The sequence below is a fragment of the Saccopteryx leptura genome, chromosome 2 (assembly GCF_036850995.1).
Source record: "Saccopteryx leptura isolate mSacLep1 chromosome 2, mSacLep1_pri_phased_curated, whole genome shotgun sequence".
NCBI lineage: Eukaryota > Metazoa > Chordata > Mammalia > Chiroptera > Emballonuridae > Saccopteryx > Saccopteryx leptura.
Window position 1 is genome coordinate 337,860,590 of NC_089504.1, and position 26,208 is coordinate 337,886,797.

Here is a 26,208-nt window from a genome sequence, read left to right on the forward strand (position 1 = left end):
AAAAAAGAAGCCATAGTGGGAGAAGGGCATCTCAGTAGTGGGATAGTACACAGTATCTGCATTATGTAAGTATATGGAAAAAGTATTTTTAAGTGTTAATGGAAAATAAAATACAAAATAACAAAATATTAATTGTAATTATATAAAAAGTGCGTAAAAATGTGAATCAGCCTGACCAGGTGGTAAAGCAGTGGATAGAGCATCGGACTGGAATGCGGAGGACCCAGGTTCGAAACCCTGAGGTCACCGGCTTGAGCAGGGACTGACTAGCTTGAGTGCGTGGTCTCTGGCTTGAGAAAGCAATCAATGAATAACTAAGGAGATAAGGAGCTGCAACGAAGAACTGATGCTTCTAATCTCTCTCCCTTCCTGTCTGTCTATCCCTATCTATCCCTCTCTCTGTCTCTCTCTGACTGTCACCAAAAAAAAAAAAAAAGAGCATGAATCAGAAATTATAAATTAAAGGCACTAGACAAATATAAAGATTTTGTCCATTTTTGCCCTACAAAGGTATTTTAAATACAGTAACACATTCATTCTCTCATGTTACACTCTCAACAACTCTGACATGGCAAAAACAAGGATCGTTGCCATTATTTTAAAATCAAGTGAACAAGTGCTCTCCCTCTGGGGAGCTCTGCCTCACCTTCCTGTCCACTTCCCCCCCCTCCCCCGCACAGTGCCTTTGCCTTTATCCTTTCTAAGCTCCAAAGGCCCATCTTTTGCCCCTGTAACTTGTTTCCTGAGCTCATTTCTTCTACAATTCACTTCTTCTACCCCTGTGACTTTCTAAATAAACTTTCTCTTATAAAAATAAAATCAAGTAAACAAACTCAGAAGGTTTAGTGATTTGCCAAGTCACCCAGCTATTAAGTGGCAAAACTTGACCTAGAACAGGGGTCAGGAACCTATGGCTCGTGAGCCAGATGTGGCTCTTTTGATGGCTGCATCTGGCTCGCAGACAAACCTTTAATAAAAAAAATAATAACATTAAAAATATAAAGCATTGGCCCTGGCCGGTTGGCTCAGCGGTAGAGCGTCGGCCTGGCGTGCGGGGGACCCAGGTTCGATTCCCGGCCAGGGCACATAGGAGAAGCGCCCATTTGCTTCTCCACCCCCCCCTCCTTCCTCTCTGTCTCTCTCTTCCCCTCCCGCAGCCAAGGCTCCATTGGAGCAAAGATGGCCCGGGTGCTGGGGATGGCTCCTTGGCCTCCGCCCCAGGTGCTAGAGTGGCTCTGGTCGCGGCAGAGCGACGCCCCAGAGGGGCAGAGCGTCGCCCCTGGTGGGCGTGCCGGGTGGATCCCGGTCGGGCGCATGCGGGAGTCTGTCTGACTGTCTCTCCCTGTTTCCAGCTTCAGAAAAATACACACACACAAAAAAAATATATAAAGCATTCTCATGTATTACAATCCATTCATTTCCTACCGCTCATGTTCATGGTTGCGGGTGGCTGGAGCCAATCACAGCTGTCCTCCAGGACAACACCAAATTTTTATTGGATAATGTGTAATGTACACGGGCCGTTGTATAGCTCTCATGGAATTACATTTTAAAATATGTGGCGTTCATGGCTCTCTCAGCCAAAAAGGTTCCAGACACCTGATCTAGAACTATGTGCTCCCAGAGCACATTACTCAAATTTGGCTGTAACAATCCTTACCAACCCCAGGGGGTAGGGGATGGGTTAATGTGCCTCTTACTAGCATGTCAGCTTCTGAAACACAGGGAACACATCTAATTTGTTTCTACTGTCCCAGTGTTTAATTAGGGCTAGGCATCAGGAAAGGGATGTTCAGTAAAAGATGGAACAGTGGATAAACAAACCCAAATTGTGATTCCTTGTTCTGAATGTTTTCCATTATATAATACTCTTCCCTCAACTGGTACAGATTTCATTTTTGACATACACAATTACTGACAGCCAAGTGTAAACACTCTCTACAGCTATCATACCAAACTTCCAAATGACCTTAGGCTCATAACTATATATACTAGAACACGTGACACCAGCATGAACCAACCAGAATTAAGTGAATGTGTTCATGTCCTTACCCACTGCTTGTACTGGAACTCTGGTAGAAGTCTGAGTTTATGTGCCTTCCTGAATGCAGTCATGGTTCTCTCTAGCCTCTGAAATCAGAAAAATGCCTCGGTTCATTACAAAGATCCCAGCAGAGGTCTTTGGCCTCTGATAGGAACTAAAGCAGTTTTGCACATATCTGAGAACGGAGAGAAGGGACTGGTGGTTTCACTTATGATTAGATGAGCTGGACAGCTAAACCAAACATAATCCATTAAGCTAGCATCAGGGCAAAGTGCAATCAGATCTTCAGAATGACAGGTTACTCAAGGAAAAAGAGCAATTAAGCCTGAAGTTCTTGGAAGTTGTCCCCAGCCCCAGAAAAGTCTGTCTTTCTTTCAAAGACAGTCACTTTCTAGTCAGCCACTCTGACCACATCCTTACCTTCCCTCTGAGAGACTGACAACTTGTCTTCTTAGCAAACCTTTCCAAGCAAAAGCTGATGTAACACTTCCACATGGCCTCTGAAACAGTCACAAAGATGACACTGATCAATTCTCTTAGTTTAACAATCGTCATACACCTTTTCTTTGAAGGGAAAACTCATCTGAAGAAGAGTTTAAACTAATCTGGTTAAAAAAAAAAAAAAAGTTGCCTGGCCTGTGGTGGCACAGTGGATAAATCCTGGACCTAGAACGCTGAGGTCGCTGGACCAAAACCCCTGGCTTGCCTGGTCAAGGCACATATGAGAAGCAACTACTACAGGTTGATGCGTCCCGCTCCTTCCCCCAACTCCTTTCTCTTCTCTATAAAATCAATAAATTTAAAAAAAAATTATTCTGATTATAGCCAATAAACCATCTCAAACACTGGGAGGAAAACAACTGAGTAATGGCAAAAAATATAAAAATTAAAAGCCTATCCATGTTATATCCCCTTTACCTTAGTACTCTAATATTACAAAATTAGAATCTATTATATTAAAAGATAATTAAGGAATTTTAATTAAACAATCTACCTAAGTAGCCTAACCTCTGGTGGCGCAGTGGATAAAGCGTCGACCTGGGAACACTGAGGTTGCCGGTTCAAAACCCTGCACTTGTCTGGTCAAGGCATATATGGGAGTTGATGCTTCCTGCTCCTTTTCTCTATCTCTCTCTCTCTCTCTCTCTCCCTCCTTCCCTCCCTCCTCTAAAATGAATAAATTTAAAAAAAAGTTTTTTTTAATTAAAAAAAAAATCTACCTAAGTATGATTTCCCACAAATAAATGAAAAAAATATATATATACCACTACTGTCAATGAAGATCATGAAAACTCCATCTTTCACCACCAGAGAAAGAACATGTTGCAAAGCCAGGCACACTGTCAACTACCAGAGACACTCCTGAAACTGACTTTGCTCACGGGGGTGGGAGCTTCAGTTTCACATTCATGGGCTCCGCTCTTCTACACCACAGCGCGGTCTGGTGCAGTTACCTGTAGGGAGCGTCTTTACTGCCTCCTCATATACAGCACAGCAACGCTCCTCCCTCCGGCCCACTTCTGCAGCTCTGGCTTGCTTCGTTGCAGGCTGCTCCTCCCCTGGCTGCGACTGCATCTCTAATTCTCGCCGTGCCACATAATCCCAAGTGAGAGGGTCATCTGTGTGCAGAGTCTGAAGGCTAAAAAACAGTTTACTGTCATGAGCCCTGTGACACAGGACCAACTCAGAATACCAAACAGAGACAGTTCCCTATGCTCTAAAAATGTACCCAGGATACCCCCTGAACCATTCCATTACCATAACTAGGCTCTTCAGATATCTTCACACTCACTGTACAAATGTCGTCCATGAGTCAGAGTCATCACATTTATTAGGGTTCAGAATGTTTCAGACATCATGCACAAATGCTACCTTTCAAGTTAGCTCTCAAAGTCATAGGGGCTGGGAGGACTGATGAGAGAATCCTCCTTGAGACCTGAAAAACCTTATTATGTCCAGGCTCTTGCATTTCTATGATAAAGGCAGAGAAAAAGCAATAAACTAATCCTCTACCAAAAGCCTAAAGATGTCCAAAGAAAAAACTGATGTAAATTCTATTTTATCTCCTGTGAAAGGGGTACTACCTAAGAGTGAAGAACCCACAAGCAGGCTGCAAGCAATTCTCAAACCATATAATCAGACATTAAAGAATAATATCACCTGTAGCACTCAACCACAAACATTCATGAGTACAACTCTCATTTTACAGACAAAAAACATGCCAGGAAAGCAGAAATACAGATTTTCATAAAAGCTGTAGGATTTACTTGATATTGAGTAAAGGTAAACTATTTCCCAAGAGAAACCAATAAGTCAGTCAAACAACTTCTCCAGAAATGGATTTCTGAAATATGATTTACTATGATACAATCGTCCGAAAGCTGAGCTTTCCTCCAAGGATTTAATGTGGTATTTTCTTTCCCACTTTCTAAGTACCCGTAAACCACAGAATAAGAACAGCCATATCCACCTTTCCTCTATTTTACTTACTCATCATAAATTTCTCTTTGCAGATCTTTGGCAAAGTCGAATAACTGTGCAATGGAAAGCAGTGACACATGAAAGTCTGCACCTAAAATTATAGAAGTGGGGGAGGGGAGTAAGACTAAAGTATCGCTTAACTCTAAAATTACTGCTTGCTTGATGTACTAGTTTCATTTTTTTACATTGAGAAATGGGGCAAAGCAGAAAAACCAATCAACCATAGTCCCATTATACAAGCAAAGCCATTATTAGTATTTTGGCGTATTCATAAGTACATGTAGCTTGTATTCTAAACTTTTTTTTATTCTCAACTTCTTAAAGGCATAAAGAAATGTATTAAGTCATCTATTCCTTTTCAAATCCCCACATGAATTAAGTACTAAATAGGCCCTGGCCGGTTGGCTCAGTGGTAGAGCGTCGGCCTGGCGTGCAGGAGTCCCGGGTTCAATTCCCGGTCAGGGCACATAGGAGAAGCGCCCATCTGCTTCTCCACCCCTCCCCCTCTCCTTCCTCTCTGTCTCTCTCTTCCCCTCCTGCAGCCAAGGCTCCATTGGAGCAAAGTTGGCCCGGGCGCTGAGGATGGCTCTGTGGCCTCTGCCTCAGGCGCTAGAATGGCTCTGGTTGCAACAGAGCAACGCCCCAGATGGGCAGAGCATCGCCCCCTGGTGGGCATGCTGGGTGGATCCCGGTTGGGCACTTGCGGGAGTCTGTCTGACTGCCTCCCTGTTTCCAACTTCAGAAAAATACAAAAAAAAAAAAAAAAGTACTAAATAAAAATTTATTGAAATGTTCAAGTATATCCTAAGGAACAAAAAGCCTTCTGGAAGAAACAGAACACTATTCCTACAATCAGAGTTTTATACACATCTTAAAAGAATTTCTAACAAAAATTTCCAAAATTAGCCAGACATCTACCTCATTATAGAATATTTCACTAATATTTATGGAGCCTGCACCATAAATTTCAAAAGATACCTACCTTTAATTATGTTTACAGAATTTTTGTACACAATCCGCGCCAACTCGCCCATAAGGATTTCTTCAGGATAATCAACGTTTCCCTAAAGAGTGTAATATTGAACATAACTTACCAGGTAGTGCCAGTAAGTGGAAAAAGCATTAGGATACGAATGAACAGTCCTAGACGACCTGTGCCATACGGCCTCTGGCAAAGCACTTCTCTCAGGGCCAGCTCCCTCACTTGTAATGTGGGCAGTTGAACAAGACCACTGATCTGCCGACTACATTGTCTCAGGCTCCTGAACTGGTAGCAGGATCACTCGGCTCAAGGCCCTGCTCTCCATTTAGACCAGAATAGGTCACCTTTTACATGCCCTGTTAGCCCTTCTGTGTACCACTTTATTTGCATAAAACATTTTAGAGCTGGAAACCACAATAACAGATTGTAGCAAAGTTCCTTTTTCAGTTCTAAAATTCTAAGACTTCTTTCTTTAAAATTATTCTGTCACAAATGCCTGACCTGTGGTCGCACAGTGGATAAAGCACCTACTTGGAATGTTGAAGTCGCCAGTTTGAAACCCTGGGCTTGCCTGGTAATGGCACATATAGGAAGCAACTACAAGTTGATGCTTCCTGCTCCTCCCTCCTTTTCTCGCTTTCCTCCCTCTCAAATAAATAAATAAAACCTTTTGTTGTTTTGTTGTTTTTTATGGGGGGGCAGTGTTCAGACAGACAGGGACAAATAGACAGGAAGGGAGTGAGATGAGAAGCACCAATTCTTTGTTGCGGCACCTTAGTTATTCATTGACTCCTTTCTCATATGTGCCTTGACTAGGGCGGGGGACTCCCGTTAGAGCAAGCAATCCCTTGCTCAAGCCAGCGACCTTGGACTCAAGCCAGCAACCTTTGGGCTCAAGCCAGTCACCATGGGGTTATATCTATGATCCCATGCTCAAGCTGGCAAGCCCAAGCTCAAGCTAGACAAGCCTGCACTCAAGCCAACAACCTCTAGGTTTCAAACCTGGGTCCTCAACATCCCAGGCTGATGCGTCACTGCCTGGTCAGGCAATAAAACCTTTTTAAAATAATTATTGTCATATAAAAAATTACATTAAAAAAGGAGGCTATATGGGTATTTCTTACAATCTTTAAAGTCAAGGTATTATTAAAGCATACCCAGCAAATATTTTAAGGTCAATTTAAAAAAATTTAAAAGGGAGGAGTCATATCCTGGAACTCCAACAGGTCTACCATATCATGCCTTTAACTTAAAAAATTTTAAATTTCTTTTGAATGCTGATGAACAGGAGACGCCAAATCTTCTTCTCCTGCAAACTTCTACCTTCTTTTATTTGATCCAGCTAATAACACTGTTTTGTCTTTTTTCAAATAGCTCCAGATATACGGAAAAGGTTTTTATTATAGGCGAATGGGGATCCTCAAACCCCTCAGCGAGATCTTCAGAGCATGGCTTTTAAGGTACCAAGAGGCAGAAAAAGCTCAATAGAGATCAGGTGAACTACCAGCTTTTAGGATACGCCCGTAAAGGCTCCAACGCCCCAACGGGGTCTCATAGGGATTCCATCTGGGTCCTGCTTCAATAGTGAAAAGGAAGGTCATTGAGCTAAAGCCTGCCAGGCTTACATGCCTTTGCTGTGAGGAAAAAGGGACACTGGAAGGTAGGCTTCCCCCTCGCTCCTCTAAGGGAGGGTTCAGTCTCTTCCAGCCCTGCTCCAGCCACCTATGACCTAACCTTGCCCAGAATGCTGGGGTTTGCCACTGAAGGCTGAAGGCACCCAGGGCCGTCGGCCCCATCTACGACACTGTGGATGAGCCTAGGGCATTTCTTCCAAGAAGCAGGTAAACTGATCCCATTTGCACAAAGGCCACTTAACTATGTCTTGCCTGAATAGTCAGGTTTTTTATTCTTCCCTCGAAGATCTCTGTTGTGGGTATTGATAGCCCTATTTTCTGTTGCTTTAATATATAGTGTTTCCTTTATTCCTCCTACCTCAATGCCCCACTCATATTTTAGGCTGGGACCTACTCCTAATTTAGAGCTCTCTCTCCCCCTTTTGCCAACTTCTATTGTGAATTTATCTTTGCCACCCAGCTTAGTGTATCCCAAGGTTCTCTTTACCACGCCATAGTTGCAGAGCTCCAGGGAAAAGCACCCTGGTCTAATCTCTCCAGGCAGAGGAGAACAGAGGCTCCATCTCCACACATGCTGCAGATGGCTTTTTCAGTCTACCTGAATCATTACCAGCTAGAAGCAGCAGTCATTGGGACTTGGACGTGAGTTGCAAAGTATAGAATTGTGACAACAATTCCAGTACCATGTGGACTTTCCCTGGATGTGGACTTTTTCTGGACTCCTCCTTGTGACAGCTCCTAACAGACTGAACTGGGGTTGGGTTGCATTCACAGAGATTTGGAATGGTGTTGGTGCCAACTTGGACTTGGTGAACATGTTAAGGACACTACTCTTTTATGGATTCTTGTTGTATTGGCCAAGAGTTTGCTTAAAGGCTTTAATCACTGTAAAAAATATATATATAGAAGACTGGATAAAAAAAAAGAGGCTAGACACAGCTCAACTGGCCCCAGCAGGTTGGCCCTGGGCACTAAGAATGACTCAGTGACCTAGGGTTCAGGCACTAAAAATAGTTTTGTTGCCGAGCAATGAAGCAACACCCCAGATAGGCAGAGCATCACAGGTGGATCCTGGACCAGGTACATGCAGCAGTTTGTCTCTCTGCTCCCCTGCTCTCACTTAATTAAAAAAAAAAGAGGCTAGAAACTACACATTTCACCTTTCTCGAGCACCTTCAACCTATTAATGTGTTCATGAAATCATTAAGTATTAAAAAGAGTACCATTTGGCCATTCCACCAGTAATAATTTTGATGGCCACTCCACTTAGGTCAAATATCTATTTTTGCCTGATCAAGCAGTGGTGCAGTGGATAGAACACTGACCTGGGACACAGAGGACCCAGATTCGAAAACCTGAGGTTGCCAACTTAAGCGCGGGATCATAGACATGACCCCATGGTAGCTGACTAGAGCCCAAAGGTTGTTGCTTGAAGTCCAAGGTCACTGGCTTAAAGCCTAAGGTTGCTGGCTTGCACAAGGGGTCATTGTATCAGCTGAAGACCTCCAGTCAAGGTACATTTGAGAAAGCAATCAATGAACAACTAAGGTGCTGCAAAGAAAAACTGATGCTTCTCATGTCTCTCTCTTCTTGTCTATCTGTCCCTATCTCTCTCTCGCTAAAAAAAAAAAAGTTTATTTTTAAAACACAAACTTCCATTTTTATTGTTAAGCCCATTTTCTTAAGTCAACTCTAGACTCATCTTAAAGTTTCAAAATATTACATTAAATTATCATATAAAGAAAAATATGTTTCAAAGATTTTCTCTTCCTCCTAATCAGGCAAAACACTATACATTTTAAACATGTGACAACACATGAGGATCTTACCACATCCATTTTGGCTTTTTCAAATTCTTGCTTTTCCTTCCTGAGTTTCTCAGCATGCATCAGCTCCATCCTGAAGTACTACAGAACAGAAATGATGTACTGAAAACTTTGGAGATAACTTTTTTAATTAGAAACACATAATATGCCTTTTTTTAACCCATAATTATTGGACCCGGGAAAATTTAGGGTGAGTGGTGTGTCTGTTATGAAACTAGCTGACCCTAACAAGGAGAAAGACCTCTGTGATTGTGGAACAGTTCTATATTTAGATTGCAGTGGCTACACAAATCTACACATGTGAAATAACACAGAACTATATGTACATTATAACAATGTTAATTTCCTGGCTTTGATATTACACTACAACTTTATCAAATGAGGGAAAAATGAGTAAATGGTACATAGGATTTCATTGCATTATCTTTGTAAATTCCTGGAAATATAGAATTATTTTTTAGTAAGAATCAATTAAAGGCCCTGGCCAGTTGGCTCAGCGGTAGAGTGTTGACCCGGCGTGTGGAAGTCCCGGGTTCGATTCCCAGCCAGGGCACAGAGGAGAGGCACCAATCTGCTTCTCCACCCTTCCCTCTCTCCTTTCTATCTCTTTCTTTCCCTCCAGCAGCCAAGGCTCCATTGGAGCAAAGTTGGCCCAGTGCTGAGGATGGCTCTATGGCCTCTGCCTCAGGCGCTAGAATGGCTCCAGTTCAACAGAGCAACGCCCCAGGTGGGGAGAGCCCCCTGGTGGGCATATGGGGTGGATCCCAGTTGGGCACATGTGGGAGTCTGCCTCTCCACCTCCCTGCTTCTCACTTCAGAAAAATAAAAAAATAAAAAAATAAAACCAATGGTAAATATGTAGTATCAGGTATATAAAGAAAAACTAACGCATGATTAACATATACTGTAAAGTTGGCTTATCCAGAATTTTTAATTTTTTTTTCTTTTTTTGTGACAGAGATAGAGAGAGGGACAGACAGACAAGAAGGGAGAGAGAAGAGATGCACTAATTCTTCGTTGCAGCACCTTAGTTGTTCACTGATTGCTTTCTCATATGTGCCTTGACCGGGGAGCTAAAGCAGACCGAGTGACCCCGTGCTCAAGCCAGCAACCTTGGGCTCAAGCTGGTGAGCCTTGCTCAAACCAGATGAGCCTGTGCTCAAGCTGGCGGCCGCAGGGTTTTGAACCTGGGCCCTCTGTGCCCATGTCCGACGCTCTATCCACTGCACACTGCCTGGTCAGGCAATTTTTAATACTTTGAATTCTATGTCACAAAACATATGAAAATGACAAGTTAAAATAAATGTTTATACTCTCTAAACCAAGAATTCTGCTTCTAGGTTATCAATTAGAAGAAAATAATCCTAAATACCTAGAAGTTTCATACACAAAGGTATAAGAGCAAATACAGGAAACAATCTAAGTGTCCAACAACAGAAAAAGTGAAGTAGGTTATAAAAGAAGCAGACTGCTGAGGCAGCCATAAAATAGTTACAATAATTTACTACTGGCATACTACTATCCTAATGTCATTCTACCTAGTTTTTTGTGGTTGTTATTATTGTTTTTTTAAGAGAGAGAAGAAGGAAGAAAGAGAGAGGGAGGAGAGAGACGAAACACATCAGTTCATGGTTGCTTCACTTTAGTTGTTCATTGCTTGTTTTTCATATGTGCCTTGACCAGGGAGCTCAAGCTGAGCTACTGACATTGGCTCCTGGACAGCAACCTTTGGGCTCAAGCCAGTGACCTTTGGAATCATGTCGATGATGCTGTGCTCAAGCCATAACCCCATGCTCAAGCCTCAGAGTCCCATGCTCAAGCCTCAGAGTCCCAGGCTGACACTCTCTATCCACTGCACTGCAGCCAGTCAGGCTCATTCTACCTTGCTTTTAAAGCTAGCTACAAAGTTTTACATATGACACAATTACCATTATTTGAAAAATCTACACACAAAAAATGCAACCAGTCAAAACTTCTTCCTTCTCAGTGCTGTTGCTTTTCTGATTTTCTTCTCCAAGATTTTTTACTAACAAGCTACTTTGCTAGAGTAAATTAAAAACAGTAATTTAGCCTGACCTGTGGTGGCTCAGTGGATAAAGTGTTGACCTGGAATACTGAGGTCACTGGTTCAAAACCCTGGGCTTACCCAGTCAAGGCACATATAAGAAGCAACTACTGGCCCTGGCCGGTTGGCTCAGCGGTAGAGCGTCGGCCTAGCGTGCGGAGGACCCGGGTTCGATTCCCGGCCAGGGCACATAGGAGAAGCGCCCATTTGCTTCTCCACCCCTCCGCCGCGCTTTCCTCTCTGTCTCTCTCTTCCCCTCCCGCAGCCAAGGCTCCATTGGAGCAAACATGGCCCGGGCGCTGGGGATGGCTCTGTGGCCGCTGCCTCAGGCGCTAGAGTGGCTCTGGTCGCAACATGGCGACGCCCAGGATGGGCAGAGCATCGCCCCCTGGTGGGCAGAGCGTCGCCCCATGGTGGGCATGCCGGGTGGATCCCGGTCGGGCGCATGCGGGAGTCTGTCTGACTGTCTCTCCCTGTTTCCAGCTTCAGAAAAATGAAAAAAAAAAAAAGAAGCAACTACTATGAGTTGATGCTTCCCACTCCTCCCCCCTTCTCTCTTTCTCCTCTACCTAAAATCAATAAATAAAATCTTAAAAGAAAAAATATATATATATATATTGAGATATATATATATATACATACATACAGAATCCCACTTTGCAGAAATAAAACCTGTTTTAAATATCTGTAATAGGACTAAAGTATGGGTGACAAGATTTAAGTACTTGTTCTGTTACTTTTTCAAAAAACTGTTTTCTCTGACCTATTTATAATAAACAAATTCTAATTACTTTTGATAAGAAAAAGCAATAAATCTGTTCCCATTCTGGAAAATACAAGTATGAGCATTTATGAAAGCCTTCAAATAATGTATAAAGTAACACCACCATACAATAACCCTCTCACAGCAAGGAGGACCAATTCTTACAATAGTTTCTCAATAAAAATAATAAAAGCAGCAAAGGAATGTCTAACAAAACATGAAAAGAAACAAAGGGATACAAGACCACAATATAAAACATCATTAAATTACTACAAGACCAAAAACACAGTTAGGACAGTTAAATATACCAATTAGCATGCAAACTTGTCATCTTTTTTTGTTGGTTTATTTTTAATTTACTTTTTTTAGAGAGAGAGGAAGGAAAAGAGAGACAGAAACATCGATCTGTTCCTGTATGTGTCCTGACCAGAGACTGAACCCACAACCTCTTTGTATAGGGACAATGCTCGAACCCAATGAGCCATTTAGCCAGGGTGAAAACTAGCATCTTTTTCCTCTTAGCACATAGGCTTAATTTTCATTTGACTACTAAACAGCAGTTTCTCCCTTACCCTTACAAATATTTCAGAAACGGGTACAGTTTCCAGTAATACACCATTTCCAGTATTTGTTTGGTTTTCTCTCATTAGATCAGAAGTATGACCATCTAGTGTACCCTTCCAAGGAGGAATATGTCTACCAAGAGGGGAAAGAAGTTTCTATCTCAAGAAAAAGAGGCAAAGAGAGTAAGAAAAAAAATGGAGAAAAAAGGGAAGAGAAGCCAAAAGGGAGTGGGAGGGTTAGAAGAAAAGGAAAGAAAGGAAGGAAGGAATAAAGGAGGGGGGAAGGGAGAAGTAAGAAAAAAAAAAAAAGATATAAAGATGGCTGACCCTGGCCTCTCAATTTAAAAATGTAAAGTCAGCCCTAGCCAAGTTGCTCAGTAGATAGAACATCTCCCGCCCAGCATGCCAGAGGTCGCTATTCGACCCCAGTCAGGACACATCAGAGAAGCATTCAACAAGAAGACAACTAAATGGAAGAATGGAAGAACTAAGTGGAACAAGTTGATGCTTCTCTCTCTCTCTCTCGTCAATGGGAAAAAAAAATTTTTTTATTTTTTTAAATGTAAGGTCCAATTCCCAACCATAATGGGCAGGTAGGAGATTTAATCTCTCACTAAGATCCTAGAAGACACAAATGGTCCAAACCTATTACTGGCCCAAAACTACTATCCTGGCCCCTTTGTCCAGCAGCCCCCTACTAATCCCTAGCCTCCAAAATTCAAAGTTTTTGTGTTTTGGGGGGGTTATATTTTTTTTGAAGTGAGAAGTGGGGAAGCAGAGAGACAGACTCCCACATGTGCCCAACTGGGATCCACCCGGCAAGCCCACTAGGGGGCAATGCTCTACCCATCTGGGGTGTTGCTCTGCTGCAACTGAAGCCATTCTAGCACCTGAAGCGGAGGTCATGGAGCCATCCTCACTGCCCAGGCCAACATGCTCCAATGGAGCCTTGGCTCCAGGAGGGGAAGAGAGAGAGAGAGAAAAGAGGGGGAAGGGTAGAGAAGCAGATGGGTGCTTCTCCTGTGTGCCCTGGCCAGGAATTGAACCCAGGTCTTCCACACGCCAGGCCAACAATGCTCTACTGCTGAGCCAACCAGCCAGGGCTAAAATTCAAAGTTTTTTTGGCCCTGGCCGGTTGGCTCAGCGGTAGAGCGTCGGCCTGGCGTGCAGGAGTCCCGGGTTCGATTCCCGGCCAGGGCACATAGGAGAAGCGCCCATCTGCTTCTCCACCCCTCCCCCTCTCCTTCCTCTCTGTCTCTCTCTTCCCCTCCCGCAGCCGAGGCTCCATTGGAGCAAAGATTGCCTGGGCGCTGAGGATGGCTCTGTGGCCTCTGCCTCAGGCGCTAGAATGGCTCTGGACGCAACAGAGTGACGCCCCAGATGGGCAGAGCATCGCCCCCTGATGGGCATGCCGGGTAGATCCCGGTCAGGCGCATGTGGGAGTCTGTCTGACTGCCTCCCCGTTTCCAGCTTCGGAAAAATGAAAAAAAAAAAAAATTCAAAGTTTTTTTAAACTGAAATATGTGTCTCCAGAGGACCAAAGTGAGACATCACTTTCTCATGTTATGGACACACACACTCACTTCTTGATAAAGTTTTGGGCACTGGGGATGAAAACGTAGAGCTCGAAGAAAGAGTTGTCTTGCACTTTCTGAAGACAGGCGATCTTCCATTTCCCATTTGGCTGCCATAATCCACAAAGCTGTAAGGGAAAAACATCAAACTTAGTTTTAATAAATTAAGCAACTCAGGCAAGAAAAGACCGATGCTCCAATGTTAATACTCAAAGAATTTTTTTAATCTTACCAAAAGAGGAAGGAAGTGGAGTTTGTAATGGTTATCTGTAAAGTATTGTTGCTTAATCTAAAATTATCAAGAATATACTGATGGAAATAGGCAAATATTAACATCTGAGAATACTTATTAAATGCCTATTACTGTTCCATCAAATCTAAGGTCAACATCAATTAAGTCACACACAAATTTTAAAAGTATTAAAACCCTACCTGACCAGGCCATGGCGCAGTGGATAGGGCTTGACCTGGGATGCTGAGGACCCAGGTTCAAAACCCTAAGGTTGCCTGCTTGAGCGTGGGCAACAGGCTCAACAGCTTGAGCGCAGGGTCACTGGCTTGAGCATGGGATCATAAACATGACCCCAAGATCTCTGGCTTGAGCCCAAGGTGGCTAGCCTGAGCAAGAGATCATTGGCTCAGCTGGAGCCCCCCACCCGTCAAGGCACGTATGAGAAAGCAATTAATGAACAACTAAAGTGCCACAAGAAGTTGATGCTTCTCATTTCTCTCCTTTCCTGTTTGTCTCTGTTTCTCTTGCTAAAAAACTAAAGTAAAGTCTTAAAATCCTGGAAAAAACTGCACATCTTAGAATTACTGAAATAAAATTATTTTGCTCTTTTCTCAATATTTAAAATAGTTCAAAAATTTTTTAATGAATCATAACTTTAAAAATAAATTTTTAGCATACCTGCTGGGAATAAAGGCTTAAATAAAAAACTTTTGTCCTTTCTAGATGTGAAATTAACCTTGAATTAGCATTCTAACCATTTTCCTAGAAAGTTGCAAGATTGCTTTTGGTAAAAATGACCTATGGTTGGTAACCACATCTGGACCAGGAAGGCTATAAATGGGAGAGAGTCATTGCTTTGGGCTTTCTTGAGCATGTAATTCTTAAAATTGAGCGCAGTCCTTCCTAGGATCCCTGGAAGCTATGTCGATCCATGGGTCTTGTAAGCCAGAGTGGTTCTTCCACCCACTCATCCTCTCACACCTGGACTGTTACAAGCCTATGAACTAAGAGGACTCTACTGCCCCGCTGTATTCTTCTGAATAAACTGGTGCCAAATGTAGCCTATTTGAGCCTTGTGTATTATAAAATGTCTGGTTGAACCTAATACTTGAAAATAGACACTGGAGCACCTCCACTGTAAGAATAATGAACCATTCACACAGTTTACAGAAAAGAAGCCTTTCTCTTATAAAACCTGAGTACCTACTCTGTGCCAGTCACTCTTGTAAAATTTATATTAATCTTTTCCCCTGAAGATTCTGAAATTCCTTAAATATGACTGCCTTGAAACAGAATGTCCTTCAAAGGACCTAAGACTTTCTTTTACCACTAACTAAAAAGGAAACAGTCTTCCTTGCCCACAGATACACTACCTGACACAGTACACGGTAGACTGGGGCAAACCAAGAAGCAGCTATTCAGGAACCAAACCTGTTGAGGCCAAGTGCCTAAGCTCAAGTTCTCAAATAAGTTCTTTTAGGTTTATCAGGCAAAATAAGTTCCAAAACAGTGTGAGCCTATATATAAGGTAGAAAAAGAACTGACAAAGATTTCCCCTTACCTGGCTTGTTTGAATGAATGGCCAACATGGCAGAGAATACTTTGCTAAGTTGAAGTTTGGTAGCCTGAAAAGAGGAAGAAAAATTATATTTTCTATGCAGTGAAATCACTGTTACTACTTTCCAGTAATCTGTCCTATACCCTTATCAACCATAAAATCCAATGGGGCAACCTGACCGTGGTGGTGTATTGGATAAAGTGTTGACCTAAAATGCTGAGGTCACCGGTTCAAAACCCCTGGCTTGGCCCTGGCCGGTTGGCTCAGTGGTAGAGCGTCAGCCTGGCGTGCAGGAGTCCCAGGTTCGATTTCCGGCCAGGGCACACAGGAGAAGCGCCCATCTGCTTCTCTACCACTCTCCCTCTCCTTCCTCTGTCTCTCTCTTCCCCTCCCGCAGCCAAGGCTCCAATGGAGCAAAGTTTGCCCGGGCGCTGAGGATGGCTCTGTGGCCTCTGCCTCAGGCGCTAGAATGGCTCTGATTGCAGCAGAGCGACGCCCCAAGATGGGCAGAGCATCGCCCCCTGGTGGGCATGCCGGGTGGGTCCCGGTCGAGCGCATGCGGGAATCTGTCTGACTGCCTCCCCATTTCCAGCTTTGGAAAAATACAAAACAAACAAAAAAACAACAACCCTGGCTTGCCTGGTCAAGGCAAATGTGGGAATTGATGCTCCCTGTTCCTTCCCCTCCTTTCTCTCTCCCCCCCCCCCCACTAAAATGAATAAATAAATAAATAATTTTTAAAAAATCCAATGGGGCAAGATCTGCTATTGTTAGGGACATATAAACAAATACAGACACTCAATTTTCTTCAACCTAAAACATTCTACATAAACATTCTAAATATCAAAAAAATTTGTCTGACCAGGTAGTGGTGCAGCAGATAGAGCATCGGACTGGGATGTGGAAGACTCAGGTTCGAAACTCTGAGTTCACCAGCTTGAGCGCGGGCTCATCTGGCTTTAGTGCAGGGTAACTGGCTTGAGCATGGGATCATAGACAATAACCTCATGGTTACTGGCTTCAGCCCAAAGGTCACTGGCCTGAAGCCCAAGGTTGCTGGCTTGAGCAAGGGGTCACTCATCCTGCTGTAGCCCCCCAGTCAAGGCACATATGAGAAAGCAATCAATGACTAACTAAGGAGCTGCAATGAAGTATTGATGCTTTTCATCTCTCCCCCTTCCTGTCTGTCTGTCCCTATCTGTCTGTCCCTATCTCTGTCTCTCACTGTCTCTGTCACAAAAAATAATTTTTTTTCAACTTGAATGAACAAATGACACACATAAAGATCATTTTCTTTTCAACTGAATTAAAAGCCACTGAGTTATTCAGATATGCAAATGTTGTTACAATGAAGTTTAGCCTTCTTCGGTTCTTTTCAATTGTTAACTCTATATCTTTGGAGAATCATGGAATTCAATGATCAAGTATGGGGCTTAAAAGGCCAACTAGGCCCTGGCCGGTTGGCTCAGTGGTAGAGCATCGGCCTGGCGTGCAGGAGTCCTGGGTTCAATTCCCGGCCAGGGCACACAGGAGAAGCGCCCATCTGCTTCTCCACCCCTCCCCCTCTCCTTCCTCTCTGTCTCTCTCTTCCCCTCCCGCAGCCAAGGCTCCATTGGAGCAAAGATGGCGGGCGCTGAGGGTGGCTCTGTGGCCTCTGCCTCAGGCGCTAGAATGGCTCTGGTTGTGACAGAGCAACGCCCCAGATGGGCAGAACATTGCCCCCTGGTGGGCATGCCGGGTGGATCCTGGTCGGGCGCATGCAGGAGTCTGTCTGACTGCCTCCCCATTTCCAACTTCAGAAAAAAAATAATAAATTAATTAATTTTTAAAAAAAAAAAAGGTCAACTATCCAAAAAGAAGGAAAGAAAAAAGAGTAAAACATGGCTGCCCAAATACTCACCCATTTCTTACAAAAGACCACATAGGATAGCCAAAGTTGAACATCATCCTGCAAGAAAAGCAATGTAGTAAGCTGCCTAAATTCAAACTCTATATATAATACACCTTTAAACAGAGGCAGATTTCAGAAAATCGAATGTGTTACAAGACCCCTCAGCCTACTAGGCTCTTCCTCATGGAAGCCTTAGATCTCTTAACCACAGAAACTTAATCTATTCCCTACTCCCACCTACCACATTCCAAGACAAAATCTGTTGTCCATCCACTTTGTTCAATGCAGTTTTTAAATGGTCTTAATCAAGGGTAGCAACCGAAAATCTCATCCCCAGGAATCCAAAGTACTTCCCACATAATGTGTCCTAGTCCCAGAGCCAAACTTGAAGAAAATCAAGTTACTGAGGTACTACCCCAGCTCTAACCATTTCTCTTCCACATCCAAGTCTTCCGTACACTTTACTTAGAGATATATATAAACAAATCCCAGACAATTTTCTGATCCTTAATTATGTATCAAATCCACTGTTTTCAGCATCATTCTCACAAAACAGCTATAATGTAATGAGTTCAATTTTCTTAATGGTTTGATAAATGGTTTCAAGTAATGATACCATCATTAGGATAAGTATTGAGACACCCAAGATAAAAACAGACGAGACTCTTGAATATCCAAGTCATAACATGTCTAATACATATCCTCACATCAACCACAGCTGAGGAAGCCCCGACACTTACTTTCCACTTCGCTGAAGCACGGCGGAAGACACCTTGTACCCGGCGCACAATAGAATTCTCAATCTCATCCTTCTTAAATGAATACCCAATACGCTACAAAGGAACATGAAAAAACAAAGCCTTGGTTTAATCACATTTATCCAAAGCAGCATTCCTACTTGATCATTAAACAGTAATCATAGAGAAAGCAAATAATTACAAATATCCATTATGAGTACAGTATCATGCAATTTATCAATGCCAACAGCTTCCCAAGCCCAGGTTCTACCTATAAAGCCACCCTATTTCATTCTATATTGTTTTATTCCAAGTTCCAGAAAATCATCTACTTACAGCTCTTCTTCTCTGAATCAGCTCCAAAAGATTAATTTCATACTATGGAAGAAAAACATACCAAACGAAAGAGAAAAACAAGAAAAATTATAACCTTTTACATGTATAGGAACTACACTTAGTAAAAATCATAAAGTAAATAAAAATCAAGAATATGCCTGACCAGGCAGTGACGCAGTGGATAGAGTGACAGACTGGGATATGGAGAACCCAGGTTCGAGACCCCCAATGTCGCCAGCTTGAGCGCAGGCCCATCTGGTTTGAGCAAGGCTCACCAGCTTGAGCCCAAAGTCGCTGGCTCGAGCAAGGGGTCACTCGGTCTGATGGAGCCCGCCAGTCAAGGCACATGTGAGAAATCAATCAATGAACAACTAAGGTGCCGCAACAAAGAACTGATGCTTCTCATCTCTCTCCCTTCCTGTCTGTCCCTATCTGCCCCTCTCTCTCTCTCTGTCACAAAAAAGAAAAAAAAAATCAAGAATAAAAACAGGCTGACCAGGCAGTGATGCAATGGATAGAGCATCGGCCTGGGACACAGAGGACTCAGGTTTGAAACCCCAAGGTCGCCAGCACGAATGCAGGCTCATTTGGCTTGAGCACAGGCTTACCAGTTTGAGTGTGGGGTCACTGACTTGAGTATAGAATCATAGACATGACCCCAAGGTCACTGGCTTGAGTCCTAAGTTGCTGGCTTGAGCAAGGGGTCACTGGCTCAGCTGGAGCCTCCCAGGTCAAGGTACATATGAGAAGCAATCAATGAACTAAGGTGTCGCAACTATAAGCTGATGCTTCTCATCTCTCTCCCTTCCTCTCTGTCTGTCCCTGTCTGTCTTCCTCTCTCTCTCATTAAAAAATTTTTAAAAATTTAAAAAGAATATAAAACAGAAGATAATTTGCTATCAAGAAGCATAACCTAGCCTGGCCTGTGGTGGCACAGTGGATAAAGCATAGACCTGAAATGCTGTAGGTTGCTGGTTTCAAACCTGAGGCTTGAGGGCAGCTACAAGTTGATGTTTTCTGCTCCTCGCCCACCCCACCTCTGCCTCTTTCTCTCTCATCTCTCTAAAATCAATAATAAAATAAAATAAACCAAAAACTTAATCTATAGTAAATGGCTAGTATTCACTGAAAATTTACCTTACATCTGAAAAACTCAAAAATACATATTTTAGCAAGCATATAAACATCTTAGCTACAAAGAAAGCATGTTACTAAAATCATAAGACATAAGGTTTATAATATCAATATAACTTTCTAGTCTATAATAGTATATTTAAACTTTTAGTAATTAATGTTTCAAAATTTTAGCTGATGCACAAGCAAATAAAGCAGATAACAGGTTTTTACTAGCTGAAACAGGATTTCTAATTAGCTCTCTCTACTCCCCTCTAAAGAACCACTTAGAACCTCTAAGGCCCTCTAAAAACCACTATTATATAATTCCTCTTAAAGCCTTGGCTTAAACATTATTAGAGGTTGAAAGCTCAGCTCAAGACTGCATACTTCATTTTAAAATTATTTTCTATTTTGAGCATACAGAACACCCATGCAGCTCGCTACCACACAACTACACGAAAACCTACATTTACTATATTTGCTTAAAATCATATTTAAAAAGAAAACATTTCAAGTTAAGAGTGAAGCCGCCTCCCCCATGTACCATATCTGATTCCACTCTTCTCCAGCCCCAGAGGAAATTACTCTTTTTTTTTAAAGATCTTATCCATATCTGACCGCTGGAGGCACAGGGAATACAGTATTGACCTGGGACGCTGAGGTTTTAGGTTTGAAGGCCTAAAGTCACCAGCTTGAGTGCAGGGTCGCTGGCTTGAGTGTGGGATCATCAACATGATCCCACGCTCATTGGCTTAAGCCCAAGGGTCCCTGGCTTGAGCTAAATAAAGGTCGCTAGCTGGGGCAATGGGACACTGGCTCTGCTGAAGCCTCCCCAGTCAAGGCATGTCTGAGAAGCAATCAATGAACAAACAACTAAAGTGTCGCGTTTCTCATCTCTTTCTCTCTCAAATCAATAAAAATATTTTTAAAATAATAATAAAGCCCTGGCCAGTGGCTCAATGGATAGAGCGTCAACCTGGCATCTTGACATCCAAGGTTCAATTCCTGGTCAGGGCACACAAGAGGAGAGACCATCTGCTTCTCCCCCTACTCCTCTCCCCACTTCTCTACCTCTTCTCTTCCCACAGCCATTGGCTCATTGGTTTAAGTATGGCTCCGGATGGTGAGGATAGCTCCACTGGAACACATCAGCCTCAGGTGCTAAAAATAGCTTGGTACTCAAGCATCATCCCCAGATGGGGTTACTGGGTGGATCCCAGTCAGGGTACACGCAGGGATCTGCCTCACAATCTCCCCCCCTCATCAAAAAATAATAATAATAATAATAATAATAAATTAACAAATAAAATAAAATGCCACTTATGCCTAAACAGGAAGTGGCACAGCGACTAGAGTGTCAGCCTAGGAACCTGAGGACCCAAGGTTGCCAGCATAAGCACAGGCTCACCAGCTTGAGCACAGGGTTGCTGGCTTGAGCCCAAGGTCACTGGCTCGGCTGGAACCCACCCCCCCAATCAAGGCACACATGAGAAAACAATCAATGAACTAAGGCGCTACAACTATGAGTTGATGCTTCTCATCTTTCTTCCTGTCTGTCTGTCCCTGTCTGTCCCTCTGTGTCTCTTCCTCTTTCTCTCTCTAAGAAAAAAAAGTCACATATATCTCATAGCAAGTTATATGGTTGTATGCAGGCAGGGTATGATAATATATGTAAGAGAGTATGTTTATTTGTGTGTGTTTAATCTACTTGTTTTAGTTATGCTCTCTTTTAAAACTAAACAACCAATCTAATCCACACATAGCTCTTAAATATTTGAAGAATGCAAGATTTGCCACTTCTTTAGTCCCCTTAAGGTTAAACATCTCTATTTCCTTTAATAATTCCTCCTAGTACAATGTTTCTAACCTGGCTGCCTTCCAATCAACCTCTCAAAGTCCACCTTACAAATGTAGTTTTAAGCCTAACACGCTACTCCAGACATAGTCTGATAAGTGCAAAAGGCCTTTTTTCAAACCAACATCTTCCAAGTGCCTACTGTCTGCAGTATCCTCTACCCAGCTAACTTATCCAATTCTACTTTTGTTAATGTCATCAATAAGATTATATTTCTTGACACAATATGCTCTTGGCTCATTTTGAGTAGCAATCTATTGTGAGCCCTAGGATCTTTTCCAAATACAAGATTCTTAGCCAGGTCTCATATATTATTAGTTGTTTTAAATTTAAGCTTCAGCCTGACCTGTGGTGGTGCAGTAGATAAAGCGTCGACCTGGAAATGCTGAGGTCGCCGGTTCGAAACCCTGGGCTTGCCTGGTCAAGGCACATATGGGAGTTGATGCTTCCTGCTCCTCCCCCCCTTCTCTCTCCTCTCTCTCTCTCCCCCTCTCTCTCTCCTTTCTAAAAATGAATAAATAAATAAAAATTAAAAACAAACAAACATATAATTCACCTGACCAGGCGGTGGCGCAGTGGATAGAGTGTCGGACTGGGATGCGGAGGACCCAAGTTCGAGACCCTGAGGTCACCAGCTTGAGCGTGCGCTCATCTGATTTGAGCAAAAATTCACCAGCTCGTACCCAAGGTCGCTGGCTCGAGCAAGGGGTTGCTCGGTCTGCTGAAGGCCCATGGTCAAGGCACATATGAGAAAGCAATCAATGAACAACTAAGGTGTCACAATGTGCAACGAAAAACTAAATGATTGATGCTTCTCATCTCTTGGTTCCTGTCTGTCCCTGTCTATCCCTCACTCTGACTCTCTCCATCTCTGTAAAAAAATATATAAATAAATAAATAAATAAATAAAAAATTTAAGCTTCAAACCTTTAGTCTTTAACATTTCATCTTGTAATTGGGTTCCTTCTGAAACCTGATTTGGTCATTCAATATACTAGCTATCCTCCCCCACCTAAAATAGGTCTAGCATATACATTTTATCTTTACTCAAATCTTCCATTCACTTACAGAACTGAAGAATCTTACAGCATACCTCTTTCTATATTGACAGACTTACAAACACATAAGTATTAACTTTCCAACCAGCTGCAATCATCAAACTCACTCTCCTTTATTTTTCCCCACAACAGACAGACTGTCAAATTGCTTGCTGAAATCCTGATACAATGTGTCTTGGGCAGTCTCTGATCCACTAACCCCATAAAAGGGGGAAAAAAGTTCAGTTTGCCTCTTTAGTGAAGCAATGTTAATCCCAAACCACCTCTGTTTGTGTTTAGAAGTTACCTGTCTAATCAGGCAGTTCTAGAATTTTATTGAAAATTGAAATCAAGCTGGCCATTCTATTACTAATTTAAAATATGTGAGGATAGTAAAGGATAAGGAAATTATTCACTTACTTGAACATAATTGATAAAGTCTTCCTTACAAAGAGCTCTTCGCTGTATTCTGTATTCTAGATCAGAAGCGTTCTTAATGATAGCCCTAAGGGGAAAGCCATTTAAAATGTAACACTTGAAAAAAGAAGTAAATAAAATAAAATATAACACTTATAAAAGCCAAACTTAACTTTTTTTTTTTTTTTTTTTTTTACAGAGACAGAGAGGGAGTCAGAGGGATAGACAGGGACAGACAGACAGGAATGGAGACAGATGAGAAGCATCAATCATTAGTTTTTCATTGCGCGTTGTGACTTCTTAGTTGTTCATTGATTGCTTTCTCATATGTGCCTTGACTGTGGGCCTTCAGCAGACTGAGTAACCCCTTGCTGGAGCCAGCGACCCTGGGTCCAAGCTGGTGAGCTTTTGCTCAAGCCAGATGAGCCCGCGCTCAAGCTGGCGACCTCGGGGTCTCGAACCTGGGTCCTTCCACATCCCAGTCCAACGCTCTATCCACTGCGCCACCGCCTGGTCAGGCTTAAATAACTTTTTGTGTTAAGTTTCTTAAATTTTCATATATTTAAAACATATTCCCAAAAAATTATTCTTCAGAAGCAAGTATTCTCTTTTTTTTTTTTCCTGCACTTCTCTGAAGCTGGAAACGGGGAGAGACAGTCAGACAGACTCCCGCATGCGCCCGACCGGGATCCACCCGGCACGCCCACCAGGGGGCGATGCTCTGCCCCTCCGGGGCGTCACTCTGTCGCGACCAGAGCCACTCTAGCGCCTGAGGCAGAGGCCACGGAGCCATCCCCAGCGACCGGGCCATCCTTGCTCCAATGGAGCCTTGGCTTCGGGAGGGGAAGAGAGAGACAGAGAGGAAGGAGAGGGGGAGGGGTGGAGAAGCAGATGGGCGCCCCTCCTGTGTGCTCTGGCCGGGAATCAAACCCAGGACTTCCGCACGCCAGGCAGACGCTCCACCACTGAGCCAACCGGCCAGGGCCAGCAAGTATTCTCTTAATGATTACTTCTATGTCCTTACAGGCCTCATGATATATATATATTTTTGGGGTGTGTGTGTGTGTGTGTGTGTGTGTGTGTGTGTGTGTGTATATATATATTTTTTTTTTTTTTTGTATTTTTCCGAAGCTGGAAACGGGGAGGCAGTCAGACAGACTCCCATATGCGCCCGACTGGGATCCACCTGGCACGCCCACCAGGGGACGATGCTCTGCCCATCTTGGGGCGTTCGTTGCTCTGCCGCAATCAGAGCCATTCTAGCGCATGAGGCAGAGGCCACAGAGCCATCCTCAGCGCCCAGGGCCAACTTTGCTCCAGTGGAGCCTTGGCTGCTGGAGGGGAAGCGAGAGACAGAGAGGAAGGAGAGGGGGAGGGGTGGAGAAGCAGATGGGCGCTTCTCCTGTGTGCCCTGGCCGGGAATCGAACCCAGGACTCCCGCACAACAGGCCGATGCTCTAGCACTGAGCCAACTGGCCAGGACCCTCAAGATATATTTTAAAACCTTCTTGAAAAAAAAAATTTTTTTTTAAGTGAGAGAAGGGGAGATAGACAGACTCCCACATTCGCCAGAACCAGGATCCAGCCGGAAAATTATGTTTGGGGTCAATACTCCAGAGCTATCCTCAATGCCAAGGGCTAACACTCAAACCAATCGAGCCACTGGCTGCAGGAGGGGAAGAGGGAGAGAAGGGGTAGACGGAGAGGAAGAGAAGCAGATGGTTGGTTCTTGTGTGAGCCCTAACCCAGGAGAGAACCAGGGACATCCAGTATCCACTGAGCCAACTGGCCAGGGCATGAAAATCATCTTAATCTATCACCAGGACCATTATATTCCCACCAGCAAAGCAAATAATCTTAGTACTTTACATTATTTATATGTGGTATTAATAGACATTTGTGTTCCTCTGAACTCTCTTAAATTTTAATAATTATCAAACTTCTTTTCCAAATTCCTCTTACTTTTGAGTTCCCAACATGCAGACTAAAAATGACAATAAAAATACCCTGCGTAGTCTCTACCTAGAAAGGTTTATTATCCCTACAAAGTACTTATGGGAAAAGAGTCACTCTATTTAGCTAAGGAATGAACACATAACACAACCTATTAGGCGGATTTAATGCAATACGTGTGAAACTAATAATTGTCTCTAATAACATGTACTGAACCTTTCTTAAAAGTCCACACTGATATGTTGCATTTTATTAACAATGTTTACTATAAGGATCCCAAAGTCATATCATTACATTCAGTCATTGCAAAATGAAGAAATAGTCGCAGAAAACCGTCTAAAACTATTCAACTTACTTTTAACAAATTACAATGCCAACTCTGTGCCACACAAGGTTGGCTAAGCCCTAGGTTAGAATACAAACTTGAATTAAATGGCCCTCATCTTCATGTCGTGTTAGAAAGATTTACCTACTCCTCCGTAGCTCCCTCGGCCCTCCGCATCTCCAGAGCTGTACACGCGACTCTATAATCAACTGACAGTACACCGCACAGGAAGCAAAACGTTCCATTCGTCTGTCTCCCCCACCGTACACAGGCAGTTAGCTCCTGAGGGGCGGGGGTTCTGGTTTTATCACCTTCACAGCCCCAAGACCTGGCCCCATGAAGAGCTGTCAGAAAGTTTCGTGGGACGGATCACTTTGCAATAAATGACAAATTCTAAGCCTCATCAATATCTAGAAATGGGCTTCTTCCACTACTTAGGAAAAATAAACACAACTCAAATGCCCCTCATCACTGCCCCCACCTCACACACACCGACCCCACCCCCCCACCCCACCCTACCCCACACACACGAGCGCGCGCGGCAACCTCCCTCTCCCCGCCCCAGCCCTTCCTCCTTCTCAGCTCACTTAATCTCCGCATGACTGAACAGCCCAATGCGCTCCAGCTGTTCCAACTCCGGGAGTCGATCTTCTATGCGTTCCTGAATTATCTCCGCCATGAGGCCCAAACTCTAGAACCCAACCGAGACCTCCTGAATCGCCAACACACGTCGGAGGAGCCACCTTCTCGGAGACCCAGGCCCAACGCTTCCACGTGCTGACGTCAGGCCAGCTCTAGGTCCCGCCTATTCCGCTTCCG

The 26,208-nt window shown here is 43.4% G+C and overlaps 1 protein-coding gene and 1 non-coding gene across 3 annotated transcripts in view; both read right to left on the reverse strand.

Annotated features, from left to right (window-relative positions):
- UTP6 (UTP6 small subunit processome component) overlaps positions 1-26,171 on the reverse strand; it is a 38,569-nt gene extending 12,398 nt beyond the window's left edge. For both annotated transcript variants that reach the window (XR_010748895.1, XM_066363773.1), the window contains exons 1-13: positions 25,977-26,171; positions 23,115-23,199; positions 18,687-18,728; positions 18,354-18,446; positions 17,623-17,670; positions 15,726-15,789; positions 13,942-14,060; positions 8,971-9,048; positions 5,508-5,589; positions 4,535-4,616; positions 3,499-3,683; positions 2,465-2,544; positions 2,053-2,130 (exon numbers count right to left, since the gene is read on the reverse strand). Coding sequence is in view for 1 of the 2 variants with exons in the window: in XM_066363773.1 (XP_066219870.1) it covers positions 2,053-2,130; positions 2,465-2,544; positions 3,499-3,683; positions 4,535-4,616; positions 5,508-5,589; positions 8,971-9,048; positions 13,942-14,060; positions 15,726-15,789; positions 17,623-17,670; positions 18,354-18,446; positions 18,687-18,728; positions 23,115-23,199; positions 25,977-26,068 (1,128 nt within the window). In the remaining variant the exon portion in view is untranslated. The remainder of the gene's footprint in view (positions 1-2,052; positions 2,131-2,464; positions 2,545-3,498; positions 3,684-4,534; positions 4,617-5,507; positions 5,590-8,970; positions 9,049-13,941; positions 14,061-15,725; positions 15,790-17,622; positions 17,671-18,353; positions 18,447-18,686; positions 18,729-23,114; positions 23,200-25,976) is intronic.
- Positions 24,519-24,594, reverse strand: TRNAN-GUU (transfer RNA asparagine (anticodon GUU)). Its single transcript has one exon. It is a non-coding gene; the product is annotated as a tRNA-Asn (tRNA).
- Positions 26,172-26,208: the final 37 nt, after the last annotated feature.